The sequence below is a fragment of the Volvox carteri genome (genome assembly GCF_000143455.1).
Source record: "Volvox carteri f. nagariensis unplaced genomic scaffold VOLCAscaffold_14, whole genome shotgun sequence".
NCBI classification, from domain to species: domain Eukaryota; kingdom Viridiplantae; phylum Chlorophyta; class Chlorophyceae; order Chlamydomonadales; family Volvocaceae; genus Volvox; species Volvox carteri.
This window is the reverse complement of record NW_003307557.1, coordinates 1,530,869-1,544,653: the sequence shown is the minus strand read 5'-3', so window position 1 is coordinate 1,544,653 and position 13,785 is coordinate 1,530,869. Positions and strand designations below refer to the sequence as shown.

At 57.7% G+C, this 13,785-nt stretch overlaps 4 protein-coding genes across 4 annotated transcripts in view; 1 reads left to right on the top strand and 3 right to left on the bottom strand.

Moving 5' to 3' along the window:
* Positions 1–2,190, bottom strand: part of VOLCADRAFT_89888 (uncharacterized protein) — a gene marked incomplete at both ends in the record, with an annotated part of 4,187 nt that extends 1,997 nt beyond the window's left edge. Inside the window, 5 exons of the mRNA XM_002949388.1 lie at positions 48–345; positions 724–944; positions 1,399–1,523; positions 1,912–2,023; positions 2,091–2,190. Coding sequence (XP_002949434.1) covers positions 48–345; positions 724–944; positions 1,399–1,523; positions 1,912–2,023; positions 2,091–2,190 — 856 coding nt within the window. The remainder of the gene's footprint in view (positions 1–47; positions 346–723; positions 945–1,398; positions 1,524–1,911; positions 2,024–2,090) is intronic.
* A 235-nt stretch (positions 2,191–2,425) lies between these two features.
* Positions 2,426–5,654, bottom strand: VOLCADRAFT_89887 (uncharacterized protein). The gene is made up of 8 exons (XM_002949387.1): positions 5,446–5,654; positions 5,297–5,355; positions 5,153–5,228; positions 4,950–5,067; positions 4,553–4,687; positions 4,171–4,290; positions 3,589–3,753; positions 2,426–3,028 (listed from the first exon to the last, which is right to left on the bottom strand). The coding sequence occupies exons 2-8, from the start codon at positions 5,334–5,336 to the stop codon at positions 2,873–2,875; spliced, it is 810 nt and encodes a 269-aa protein (XP_002949433.1). The 5' UTR covers positions 5,337–5,355; positions 5,446–5,654; the 3' UTR covers positions 2,426–2,872.
* A 636-nt stretch (positions 5,655–6,290) lies between these two features.
* VOLCADRAFT_89886 (uncharacterized protein) lies at positions 6,291–10,081 on the top strand (the record flags this gene model as incomplete). The annotated part of the gene is made up of 5 exons (XM_002949492.1): positions 6,291–6,430; positions 6,680–6,856; positions 7,202–7,363; positions 7,540–8,990; positions 9,495–10,081. 5 exons carry the CDS (start codon positions 6,291–6,293, stop codon positions 10,079–10,081), a joined length of 2,517 nt encoding a protein of 838 aa, XP_002949538.1.
* A 537-nt stretch (positions 10,082–10,618) lies between these two features.
* VOLCADRAFT_104326 (uncharacterized protein) lies at positions 10,619–13,702 on the bottom strand (the record flags this gene model as incomplete). The annotated part of the gene is made up of 5 exons (XM_002949386.1): positions 10,619–11,624; positions 11,885–11,947; positions 12,256–12,464; positions 13,052–13,155; positions 13,698–13,702. The coding sequence occupies 5 exons, from the start codon at positions 13,700–13,702 to the stop codon at positions 11,442–11,444; spliced, it is 564 nt and encodes a 187-aa protein (XP_002949432.1). The 3' UTR covers positions 10,619–11,441.
* Positions 13,703–13,785: the final 83 nt, after the last annotated feature.

Sequence of the window (13,785 nt, the reverse complement as noted above, 5' to 3'; positions counted from 1 at the left end):
CCGCCGCCGGCCGCGGCCAGTAGACGGCGGTGCCGGTGCCGCCGCACCGCGGCCACGGCCGCTGCTTGTCGCTCTCGTGCCGCCACGACCCGTACCGTCGTACGGACTCGGCGGCTCCGCCTCTGCCTCCGCGTCGGCCGTGATCCAGGGCTGCCGTTGCGGATCCTCCGTGTGGTGCTGCTGCTGTGGCTGTGGCTGTGGCTGTAATTGCTGTTGCTCCTCCTCCTCCTGCGCATCTTGCTGCTGCTGCTGCTGCTGCTGCAGTGCGTGATGTTCAGGTCCCAGCTGCGAGTCTGTGAGGGTGGAGAGCACCAGCATGGCCTGGAAGTCCGTCTCAGCGCCCTCCTGTGGTGGGAAAGTAACAACTTGTGTGGAGCTCAAAGGCCACTCACATCGGACATAGAGAACATGAACGAATATTATTTTACCCCTTGCTTCTTATGACCACGACACGCTCATCAATAGACAACACGCCGCCTACACCAACCACCATATGTTTACGAATCCTTGGTAGGACCCGTCGAATCCGTCACATCAGTAGTACTCCTGGTAAGCCGTGTAATCAATGCTATCTATCGTGGTGTCGTGCCTCTCTCCTGCCACAAAGACCTGCCATCTGACCGTTTCGCCGCCTGGCACGCATCACGCGCTGCGCCTGGCGCGCCACTCGGCCACTCCAACAGCCCCAAGGAGTCACTTGGCCAATCTGCCGTACACACCCACCCGCAGGCCCCGGAAGTGGGGCTCCACCACCAGCGGTGCGCCCGCCATCTGCAGCCACAGCGCCACGTCAGCGCCCAGTGCCGTACACAGCGCCGTCATGGCACGGAAGTCCTTGACGTTGAAGGTGACGTCCGCAGCCAGCGGGGAGCTATGCGAGTAGGAGGTGAACACGGATCGGGTGTCCAACGTCAGGCTGGTCATGAGGGCGGACTCTTGGCCACCTAGGGGGGACGTACGCGGACCAAGAGGGGTTGGAGAGGGCGGGGAAGGTGTAAAAAGCAAAACCCAACCGCTGGTTCCTTTCTAACCAGGAGGCGGAGGAATGGGAAGGAACAAGCATTACCGAGTGTTTCAAGCAGTTTTAACAAGACACCAAGATATTTGGCAAGAGATTTGCAGATCAGCCAGGGGCGACGACGGAGCTGGGGGCAGGACCAGGACTCTGGGCTGGCAGAAAAGGAAGGACTAGGGTGGCCCTGGCCTGGTGGGAGGAGCGCTTTTGCAGCCGGGTACTAGGCATACAATACTTGCCCGGCAAACCTGGCACACCACTAAATACATATGGGCATCTTGTTACCTCTGCTCCCTGACAGCCCCTCAATTGCGACATGTTGCCCTGCGCCGCCAACCATGTACGAATCCACCCGCCCACCCACCACCCACGCAGGTACCCACCCTTGAGCGGGTCCACGAAGCTGCGTATCTCACAGGCCTTGTGGCCGTTGGCGAGTGCGGCCGCGCCAAGCGGGTTGGCGATGAGGGTGATTTCGTCCAGGGTGTGCTGGAAGGAGGATAGCAGTCTGTGCGCCGGGGGAGGATCAGGCCATGGATGGGGAGGCCCGCGGTGTGGCGGATTAATATAGAGAGGCACAGGTGGCGCGCGGGACTGACTAAAGGAAGGCCTGGCGCTGTCAGGGAATCTTGGGCAGATCGTACTGTCCATTTGGTAGCGTATGGGTGGGCATGCTGTGCTGGGTTCCACCTGTTTGTGTTGTGTGTGGTGGGGCGTGCTATGGGCCGTGGCTTAATGTGCACGTTTGAGATGTCAAATGTGGGTTGACCGGTCTCGGCAGACAGGCTTGGTCCCGACGTGTCAAGTCGCCCAGGGACCGTGCGTTCGGCGCTGTGTATCAATTGCTTAAAATATCGGTGGAATGTTATCCGCTGATAACACTCATTTCCACGCACTTTTCGAGCTCGGATGCCTCTGCGATGACCATGGTGGGATACGCGGCATGGTCCACGGTCGCTTGCAGTACCTCCCCATCCAAGCAGTTGAACGCATAACGTTTGATGAGTCCTGCAAGTTCACGCGTGCACAGTGTAAGCCTCGGAACAGGCCAGCTTGTATGGACCGTATCCCTTACCTTCATCGGTATGGACAGTAGCCTGGAGCTTTGCCGCAGCGTTATCAAGAGTAAATTCAATTTGATTGATCTTTTGAGATCGGAATATTGCAAGTGCATTCTGCGAGAAGGGAGGTTTCCGGCTCTGAACCGCGGGCCAGGTAAGTGCTCCCACGCAGAAGGCGGCATACCTTGCTGAGAACTATCGTCTGGACTACAGTTGTGTCGTAAATCTCATAGCTGTCGAAAAAACGGCTAAAATATGTGACCGAAAGAAAGGCCGACTTGGCTGTGTTGATACTCCTCAGCACGAGCTGCACGAAAATGATGCTGAGTTTAGTACTCTTTGGTTTGTTATACTTCCTGGCTTTCACCACACCTGTTCAGGTACGGCTTCGACTAAAAGCTCTCCACCGATTCTGTTCAGAGTCTGAAGCGCGGTCTTAAAATGCTTCACCTGGGCGCGGCCCAGGCAAAAGCGAAAGCTCATCTTAGACTCTGGTGAAGATCATCCGCCGTGGACATGTACAATTGCAACACAAACAAAACGGCCGTCTGCCGCACTTCCGCCTTGCCGTACATGCGGCCATTCCGGCGCAGAAAGTGCTATGCCACCATTCGGTTCAGTAATCAGCCAGGAGGCTTAATACATAAACACCGTCACCCTGCATGAACCCTGGCCTTGGAATCCCGGCACGCTCCTGGCCGATTTACACACGTCTACAGTGTGCCACTCCGCTACTCTGCCACGCTCACTCCCTAGGCGCACTTAAACGGAATGTCCCTGCTCCCCATCCTGTCGGTTACAAGCCAATTAGCTCATCATTTTTCCGCTCAAACTTAAAGGATGGCCCCGACGGCAGCTTCGGCATGGGCGTCGTGAGGACCTTGTCGATCATGCCGTACTCGATCGCCTGCTTCGGGTCCATCCACTTGTTGCGAGACAGCTCTCGAATAACCTGCGCCATGTACCGGCGACAATGCCCATGTCAAACTCTTTTACTTATTATGCTCAGACAACCTGCTCCAGTATTGTTTATGTGTAATTTTAGTTTACTAAAATTACACATAAACAATATAGAGACAATACAGTATTGTTTATGTATACTGTTCCTCCTTATTGTATAAAGGGTCTAGTAAACTACAGACTACAGACTACAGTATACATAAACAACACAGAGATTTGCAAAGCCAGATGGGTCACTGCATTGCTAAAAACCGCCATATCTTTTACGTATCGCTCAGCTCCCATGGCCCCCCCCCGGCTTTTACGGACATCCCCCCACACAAGTGCTTGTGCGGAACTTGTAACTATAACGTCACCCAAATCAGCAGCATGGCCACGCAAAAACCCACATCCAGTCTCCAGCATCGCATCTCCTGCATGCCAGCTTCTCAAGCCCGAAATCTCCCCTAGCCTAGCCCCCTCCGGGCCCCAGCCTTACCCCTCCACCGTCGCCCGTGCTGCTTCTACTCCCTACTCCCCCTACTATCCCGCATACCGCACACCACCACGCACCCGGTCGTAGGGTTGCCCCGTGGAGTTCGATACAAGCAAGGACAGGTAGTCGCGCATGCGGACCAGCTCCCGAGACTCGATATGCATTTCCGAGGCTTGACCTCGCGAGGCGCCTGACGGGTGGTGCATCATGAGTATGCTGTGCGGCATGGCAAACCGGTAGCCCTGCGGGGCGGGGCACGACGGCAGGCACGACGGCGGGGTTGGGGACTCCGGAACCAGGGCTCAATGCAGCCCCAACTTCGCTGAGTCAACAAAATCATGCACCGTCGCGATGCTGTGGCATTTAGCTTTCCTGCTTTCGAGATAGCCTTTCGCAAAAGCGGCGGTTCCACCCCTCGTGCACTTTTTGATGCCCCCTGCAGCCCGCTGGCCAGAGCCTGGACCGCTCCAGATCTCCTAAGACCTTTACCTCGTGACCATGAGGTTGCTGCCAGGCGACGTGCCTGCAATGGCTTTGCGGCTGGCAAAGGCGGATTCCCCCACCCTCATGACGCACCAACCCGTACCGATGCGCTACGAAAGCTCTCAAACCCGTCCGCCATCCCCCCGTCCCTCCCTTGACCCGTGACCTTCACGCACCTTCTCGCCACCCGTGGTCAGCAGAAAGCCCCCCATACCCAGGCACAGCCCGTAACATACGGTGGCCGTCTTGCTGCGCACGTATTGCATCGTGTCGTACAGCGCGAGGGTTGGAACAACCTGGCATAGGTCCCCGTCAGAGCGAAGTGGGGATGGGCGGGATGAAGCCAAATGGTGAGGGGGTGCATACATTTTACTTGGCAGTCGGCAGTCACAATTCAGCAGCCATACCACTGGACACATCACAAGCAACTTCAACCAGTATGTCGGGAGCCTCCAGGACTCCCAAGGTTTCGCCCTTCCTAGGGTTTCGCCTGCACACGCATCAAGTACCCTGAACGCTATCCGCCAGGTGCGGGAAAAGTACAGCAAGAGGGCCCACCTCGCCTCCCGGGCAATTGAGCCAGTAGTAGATGCGCTTGTTATCTAAGGAATCCAGATACAGAGTCAGGGCAATCATGTTGTTCGCCACCTCCTCCGTGATGGCTTCTTTGATGAAGACCACCTTCTGGTACGTCTGTACGGAGATTCCGAGCGCGTGCAGAGCCAGATAGTGTATCAGTGAAGGGCTCGTGAGAGGTCCATGTCCGTGGTGTCGGGTTGCAGACGCAGCGGCGTTCATATGGAAACGGCCGGCTTAGGCCTTGGGCCTGGAGGCCATGACCCCTGCGCCGGAAGGTCTCATGGGCTGCAAGGAAAGCACAGCACACCCGCCACGAGGCGCAAGCCCTTCCTTTCCCTCTTTCCCCCCACAAAACGCGGCATTGTCACAGACTCACGTAGGCCTCCCATAGATCCACCCACTCCATCTGCTTCTGGCCAGGTGGTCGCACCAGCACTTTCGGTACCGACACCGGCATCATCGTGGTGACCTTACGCTTGGGTGCGCCCGAGCGCCTATGCGAGAAGCAAGGCGAAAGGTGAGACAACACTGGCTGTGGCGACGTCGCTAGCAATATTTTTTTGGATTTAAGGCACCCACTTTGCGGAGCTTATCTGTTGATGCGTCACTTGCCAGAAGCCCTGTGGCTTGCTCCGGCCGAGGCCAGCGACCTTGCCTGCCATCCGGATGAGATATTTTAACAGTCCATGCATCTATGTGACAAGGCCGGGGGGAAAGGCGTACCAGCCGGCTTGACGCCTATATAGCCTGTCGTGCTGTTCATGACGGGCTGGGACGCCGCCCTGCACTCCATGCCAATAATAACTCTCTTGACATCCAATGGTGAAGCAAAAGGCTACATCAAATGGTCCAGATCTATCCAGCCGACTCACCGCGAGCGGGCGTGAATACTCTGCATCAAGCTGTGTCGGTGCCTTTTGACTTCAATCGAGCAGTAGAACAGAGAATTTGTGGGGATAATATGTTATGGATTGAACCACTTGCACCGCTCCTTGCACGGCTGAACAGACCTTGCACCTCTCCTACCACATACCAAAAAAGCAGCTGCTAAAATTTTTAAATACCATGCAGAATAGGTTTACCCAAAAAATGGGCATGTCTTGCACAGGGCAAGATGCTTTACGTGTGTTTCCCCGTAAAAGCCGTATGCATGCACGAACATGTAAGTCTCCTCCCTTATGGTGGCAATGGCCCCACACGCGACATTCAGCAACTGATTCCAGGCAAATCTTATGCAAAGTATAGGTGTAGAGTCACTGCCTTGTGTGGCTTGGGCCAGCGCGGTCGCACATACCGACGCTTCGAAGGCACCGATAACAAAATGTCGCAGGCCAAAGGGTCTCCAACCCCAAGCCGGCTCCAGACTGGTACATCAACGACAAGTTCAAGCACTAGTCGTCCAAACACGAATGCGACAACTCCATTATTGCCGCCCATCCTAGAGGCCCACCACTATTATGTTCCACCTGCAGCTAGCAACAACCTTGTATCAGGTCCTAATGCATTGTCTCCAGTTGAAGATCCACGTCCAACGGGTGTGCGTAAAACGACAAGCCAAATTAACAGTCGACTAGGCTTTTTCTCGTCGCCTGACCAACCACGATCTGTTGGGTCACATGGATATATAAGTTCCAGCTACTCGGAACTGAGGCCGGCCGCGCCCGTTGCCCGAGCCTCCACAAAGCCACATGGCCCCACGGTTTCGGGCCTTCGGATGATGCGTCATGGCACGTCTCTCCTCACGGAGAAGGACTTGAAGTTCTTACGAGACCGCGATGCAGACAACCAACAGGTTTTCGACGTGTGGAGCCAGCGCAAGCACTTGGAGCTGCAATTGGAGCGAGAGGAGCAAGAGCGGTAAGCAAGCGCGGCCCCTCTTTGCTCTTGCAAGGGTTGTCCCTGCGGACAAGCCCGCCCAAAGCATCCCACGTCAATTGCATGCACCTCCTCTGCTTCATCCTTAGGCTCGCACTCACACGCCGGCGGGTGACATGCCCTGTACTACTGCTATGCCGCTGTTCTCCCGGCGAGTAACCCCGACCCATTTCCCCATCTCGCCTCCCACGCCTACCTGGGAACCTGGCGCACGTGCTGGTCAACCTTCAGGATGAAGGCCGATTCACAGGCTCGCTTTGAGGCTCGTGAAAATCAGATTCAGGAGCAGAACCAAACCGCTGTGAAGCAGTGGACGCAGCGGAAGGTGAAGCAGCAAAAGGCGGAGGCGGAGGACAGTTACCTAAAGCAAATCAAGCTCCGGGCGCTCGAGGCCTACCACCAGCGCTTGTAAGAATGGGAACTGAGGCTTGGAGGAGTGCTTCTCGGGTGGCAGCATGAGGCTGTAAGGGCGCCTAGCTGCGTTGCTGTCTTAAGATTGGTGCCGTCTTTGGGATGATGGCCGGCTAGGGCACGCTCTGGGGTTCGGTGTTTGGACATCCGTCACGTGCGTAGTTGGTCGGCCCGCCCGGGTTCTCAACCATTTCACATACCTGCCAAGTTGCCAGGCCACTGCCACGACGATGTTTAACATTATATACCTATGCGCAGTCAGCCGGTGTTGGACAAGCCATGGTGACTCCGTGCCGCTGCTTGCGATCCCGTGTCCCGTCCATGCACCTCCCGACCTCTCAGGAATGGCGCCTACGAGGCGAAATGCAAGAAGCGTGAAGAGGCTTTTGCCGTGCGTTCGGGTGTTGCGCACATCCCGCACACATTTGACGCTTTCCGCGCGGAACGCGCTACCAAGGCGGCACATCCGCGGCTGAGCAAGGAGAAGTCGGCAGCCAGCTACAGGTACTACTGGGGCCGTATCTGCCGGCGGGTTGGTTTTTGCCGAAGAGCTGGTGCCCGCCGACAAAACATTTACCGTGCGTGCATGCGGCCATCAGTGCGCAAAAGGTTGCATGGATTTACGGCTATGCCCGGCTCCTTCCCTCACCTCCTTCCCCCTCTTATCGTCCCCCATGCAGGTCGTTGCTGGAGGAGGCGGACCGGGAGGGCGACGAAGAGGCCGCCCTGATTGCCATGATGGGTGGAACCCATCCCCTGGTTGCGGTTGCCCGTCAGAAGAGTGGCGACATGCCGTCTGCCGACGGTGGCGGCTACGCCACCAACAGCAACCTCTCGTTGGAGCCCAGTTTTGCCTCGGCTGCTGCGCGCCAAGGGAACAACGCCAGCGGCACGCTGCCACCGCTTGGCCGGCACCTGGTATCGCCGGCAGTGTTGGCGCAGTACCTGCCGCCGCCGTCGCACAGGTCCAAGGCGTCGGAGAGCGGTGGACTTGGCGCGGAGCGCAGTGGTATCGGGCTGCGGCGCAGCAGCGACGTGGCCGGCGACGACGACGGTTTCGGCGACGAGGGGTCGTCAATTGATACGGACGCGCCGCAGGCCGTTCTGCCGCCGAATATCACCAGCATCTATGCGCCGCGCGAGGTGATTGGAGCCATAGTGCAGGAGGAGCGTGACGCAGCACAGGATGAGTTCCAGCAGCGGCTCAAGGCGGCGGCGGAGGACAGTCTACGGAAGGTGGAGGCGGCTTACATGCCGATACCCCCCAGCAGTGCTATGACGGAGGAGGGTGCGTCGGGACAGAAGACGGCGGATTCGGACGACACGGCCGCCATGCTGCACGTGTCACCGGCGTTTTTCGCAGCCTACTGCACGAGCAGCGGCGATGGTTCGGCGCCTCCGCCGCCGCCGCTGGTGCCGGTTGTAATTGTCCGCGGCAGCGGAGGTGCCGGAAGCAGCAGCCGGCGCAGTAGCAGCCCGGCGGAATCCACCGCGGGTGGCGACTTGCCTGACAGCGCCCGGCCAGAGCACGTCCAGCAGCAACCGGAGGACGTCGAGCCGCCGTACAGCGAAGATTTTGGCGGCGGCAGCGGGGATGAGTTTCCGCAGGGCAGTGCAGCTTACAGCCGCAGTGCCAGCGGCGGCAGTCTGGGCCCGCTGCCGGTGACTGCACAGGCGCCGTCGGCGGCTTCCTTAGGTCGCCACGAGTCTAGGAGCAGCAGCCGTGCGTCCTCATCCTCAAGACAAGCGCCTGCGTCCGCGGCAGGCCAAAAGAGGCGTAGTAGCTCCAAAGCTAGCCGGGCAACGCAGGACTCCGTTGTGACAGGTGCCGTTGCCACCGACAACGGGCCGAGCGGGCAGATCGCGTCCTTGCGTGGTTCTTCGCCGCCTGCGAGCGGTGTCGCCGCGGATGCTGGTCCCAGTCGACCGGAGTCAGGCGCTAGTCATGGGGCCGCGTCAAGGCGGGGGCCCGTGGCGTCGTCCCTTTCCGGAGGAGGCCGGAGTGCGAGCTTGCGGGAGTCGGAAGTGGACAGGAGGACGGCATCGAGGACCTCCACGCCGGCTGCTGTTGCAGATGCGCCGAGTGCGAGCACCAGCCGGCGGGCATCGGAGCTGAGTGATGCTGCGGCCGGTATGGGGCCAAGCAGGCGGGAATCTGCGTCAAGTACCGGCGGCGCTGCTACTGCTACTGCTGCTGCTGTTGCTGCTTCTGCCAGCCGACGAGGGTCATGGAGCGTTGCAAGCTCGAGTCGGCGGCAGTCGTCTGCAGCGAGTGTCGCTGGCCCGAGTCGGATGGAGTCGGAAAAGAGCAGAGCGGTGACCGATGCGACACCCAGCCGGCAGGAATCCGCACGCAGCGGCGGGGCTGCAGCCGGTGCTCTAGGCCTCAACCGGCGGGAATCCTCCGTTAGCAGTGCATCGGATTCCGAACAGGGGGATCCTCCAGCGGTCGTCTCTGCGCGTGTTTCATCCGGAGCCGGTCCTAGCCGACGAGGATTCAGCACAAGCTCTGCAGCTCCTGCTGCCGCTGCAAATGCTTCCCCTGATAACGACGATGCCGAGCCCGGTAGGCGCGACTCTGGCGCCAGCTTGTCCATATCTGGCAGCGACGTCCCGGCTTTCGCTCCCACCACAGCGGTGACCACGCCGCGTCTAGGGAGCGGTATCTCGGCTGCCTCCATGCCAGGTTCGAATTCCGCGGGTGGCAATGCTTCAGCCACCGCCACGACGTCCGGAGCCGTGGCGGATCGGACGGGACGGAAATCCGACAGCATGGTCGGTGTAGAGCCTTCGTTGGGGCTTTTACCTGTGGCGCCAGTAGGGGCCGCACGTGTGGAGCCCCAGGCGGCTGCAAGAGCCAAAGAGGAAGAGGAGTCCGGGGATGAGGAGTCATCGGAAGAGGAGGAGTCCGAGATGGAGGAAGAGTCAGAGGTGGAGGAGGAGGAAGAGTCAGCTGAGGAGGACGACGAGGAGCAGGGCAGTGGTAAAGTAGAGCCACGAGAACAGTCAGAGGAGGAGGAGGAGGAAGAAGACAGTGTTGGCGTGCGGAACACAGGAGACGGCAGTCTTGTGGAGGGACAAACGGAAGAGGAGGAGGAGGAGGAGGAAGAAGATGAAGAAGAGGAGGAGGAAGATGAAGAAGAGGAAGAGGAAGAGGAGGAAGAGGACGACGACGCTGCAGCTGCAGCTGCACAGGGTGCTTTGAAGGGCCGCCATTCATAAACTAAAGGCGTTCAACATTTCCGTAGGCGCGTCTATCTTGTTCTGGTGTTGTAAACATACAAGTGAGCAGGATGATGAGGCTGCGTGATGAGCTCTGAACCGACTAGGATTATTCGACGTGTTTATCGACTAAATTGCCGCTAATTGCATGTTGTGGCGGGATTGTAGCTTGAAAGTCGCAGTAGTTGTGGCCAGGGATGTCAATACGCAAACACCTGCAAACTCTACGCTAGGTATTAATTGATGCACCAGCTGATGGCCTTCCATGTACAGGTAGTTTTGATTTTTTTGGAGTGCCCCTGCTGCGTGCGTTAGGGTCTTCTACAGCTTCTCGACCCAGCAAAGGGTTGTGGTTAAGGAATGGGTATTAATGTGTCGTGCGAAAGGGGAATATGCGGAGAGAAGATGTGAAGGTGTATGGATACGCCGCACGGTGTATTTCACTCCCGAAGCATGCACCCGCCCGTGTCCGGAATGCCTTGGTGCATTACAGCGTTGCTCTTGCGCGACCAGTCAAGAGCATGCCACCGGTAAAAAGTGTGTACGCGCTGTGCACCGGCATCATTCAAATTCCGTCGCCCTGGGCTGTGGTTGCAAGGAGTCATTGTTGGTAACCCAGATCCTTCCAACATCTCGTCATGCATGCAACCATCAATAACACCGGAAAACCATCCATGGGAAAATCGACGCCCTCCGGGTTGTTCAAGAGGCCTCCCTTAATAGTAGGGGAAAGTTGGTTATAGTAACGTACAAAGCAAAAGCATCAACAATGACGATGACGATATCGAAGCAATATCTTCCATGTGATTGATGCTCATGCATGGTCTTGTGGAAGCCTGGGTTGTGCTCTGTAAGCCCAACCCCGCGTTTCTCCTTTCTTCTCTGTTCATAGCTATGAAGCCGCACGGCACCGAGATGAAAAAACAAACAACAACGCAGACAACCAACGCTTGCGCCTACGCGCTAAGAATTGTAAATGACATGACATGTATCAACCAGTCACAAATTGTCACCGTCGAACAGCCGTCCATACGCATCATTGTCATTTCTCAGAACAGATTGCCGGCGTCATGATCAGAAGCAACGCTTGCGACAAACATCCTCACATTCAAAAGCCAATGTCGTCCCACACTGGATTCGCTGATTGAAAAAACATGCACCCAACACCGTCGGCAGGTTTTGCCCTGCGTTGGGTAACGGTAGGCAGCGCGCCTTCTCCTTCAACCCGCCACGATAAACAAAGCCACCCGTGCTAACAAATTGGACGCTAAACCTCGCCAGCTCCAATGCAGCCATCTGTGCGCTGAGCAGCATGGCTGGCGCAGCCTCGCCGGCAGCTTCCCCCAAGGCTTCCTTCCCTTCACGTGCGGCGCGACTCCTTCATCCGAACATCCTGCATGAAGTTCACGACCGTCATCGAGTAATTGACGTCGCCCCAGCCCGCGATAGCCCCAAGCAGCTCTTGGGTGTTGAACCAGTCGAGCTGTTGCCTCTCCAACTCCAGGCACAGCCGCGCCGCCCAGTCCGCACGGCCATACCACACCTTGTTTTCAAATTCGGAGCGGAAATAAAAACATAGACGGGACAGGGACGCAGAGCACATGGCAGCTCAGATAGGAAGGCATATCCTGGTTGAGAGAGAAAGCCAACGCACACAGGCTTCCCCGAGTGCACGAGGGCCCGTGCGCTGCTTGCTAAACAGCTGCATGCTGCCAGAACAAAAACATTTCAGAACACAAAGTGTCTTGTGGTAGCCCAGCTGCGACGGACCCCCCGGTCAAGGATAATGTATGCCCGACGCACCATCTGGGCCATGCACCAGCCAAGGACCGAATAGTCGTAATCGCCCAATCCAGCCTCGATCTCCTGCGGCGGCGATGTCGGTGTTGGTAGAGCAGACTGTGTTAATATAGAATTACTTGCAGATCGTATGCAGAGGTAGATGCAGCGAATCCGCCCCATGCACCATGCACCTGAAATACCACACCAGGATGTAGCCGCCTCTTGCCCTCGCACTCCCCCTGCCTAGCCGGACTTCCTCATGACTAGCCGGACCTCCCCACGACAAGCCGGAACACATGCAGTTAGCGGAATACAAAGGAACTCAAGTTGAAATAAACTGCTATGTTAAACAAGTATGCAGCGACAATAATTCATAAAGTTCAGTTACCCACCTCGAGTGTCGTGTACATCAGCTGCTTGCTCAGCTCAACTGCCCATCCGGAGCGGTTATGGTCCACCAGGGTGCCCAGGATGAACGGCACCAGGGTCTGAGACGCGGCGCTGTCCTCGGGCGACTCGCTCGAGTAGAGCGCAAACAGCACACGGCCCGCAGACTCCGCCGCGCCCTCTGGCACCATTGAGCCCAGGATGAATGACACATCTGCAGGACCGCCGGAGGAAGCCATGGGAAAAGGCACCGAGAGGAAGAGTGGCGAGAGGAAGCGTGTTGGGGTATTCCACCACAGGCACGCGAGGACCGCGCCGGGCTGAAGTTGGGGAAACGCCATACAGAGGCACCCCGACAGGCTTGTGTACTGTGCCGTCTGAGGCTCCACCCGTAAACATGACATGACGGAGCAAAAATACCAATAATCATCATAGGTGCTTTGGATTCGGTCAGCATGGGGCGAGTCATTATTTGCAGAGCAAAAAATTTCCAGCTTGCACGGGCGATGACATGCATAAGCATCCGCATGCGATGATACACGAATACAGGATGAGTTCCACTGATTCGCTGTGCTGCCAGGGTTTCCCAGGCGTAGGTCTCCCACCTCGCCCGGCATCATGCGGAGCAGCTCGCTTGGCAGGAACGCGCCAATTGCAGGCCTAGAGCCCCTACCCCCATTCCCTAGTGAGCCTGTACCACTTAGACAGCTGACGCTCAAGTAAAACAATAATCCGGTTGGCCCCAGGGTACGGCCGCCCCCGCCCCTGCGCTGCGTGTTCGATCGTAAGCGCACTCCGCACCGTAGCAGTCCAGCATCTTGCCCCGCCCCCGGTCTGTGTCGCGCGCCACAAGCATGAACTTGATCAGATCTTGGCCCTCTGAGATGCTACCCAGCTCTATCAGCCTGCACCCGCAAGGCCAGAGATGTGGGCGCGCGTTGGAAGGCTCTCACAAACACCTGAGCTGGCAGGCTTCTGCCACACAGCGGACCGTGCGCCCCGGAACCCCGCCTATGACTAATGCAGCTCCAATTCTGCACGCTAGGGCGGCCCTTAGGTGGTGCGTTGAGCCACGTCGTGCACGCGCCTGTTCAGTATCCTTCCGGCAAGTGCGTAGTCAAGTGGCTCGGGTTTGACGCCGCCGTTGGCACAAGCAGGCCCGGTGCTGGCGTCTGCGTCTTTCTGCGCAACAGCATCGGCTTGCGCGGCCTTGTGTGAGTGGGCCATGATTCGGCGCAAGCAGGCAGCAGCCTTGTCCGGCACCCCAGCCTCCACTAAATAGCTGAGCGCGTCGGCAACAGTGTCGCTGTCTCCAGATTTTGCCATTTCGATTAGCATTTGGACGGAGGGGCAGCTCAGATCGTCGCTCCTGACTTCTTGCAGCAACAGTTCAACGAAGGAGTCGCCCTCGGTACCACCTCCCCCGCCAACTTCATCGACTGCTGACTCCATAATAAATGACACAGCCTACGAGATGCAAACAAATTACAGATGTTCAAAAGTGCTGCTTCCGGTGGTCCCGGACTGCTTATCAT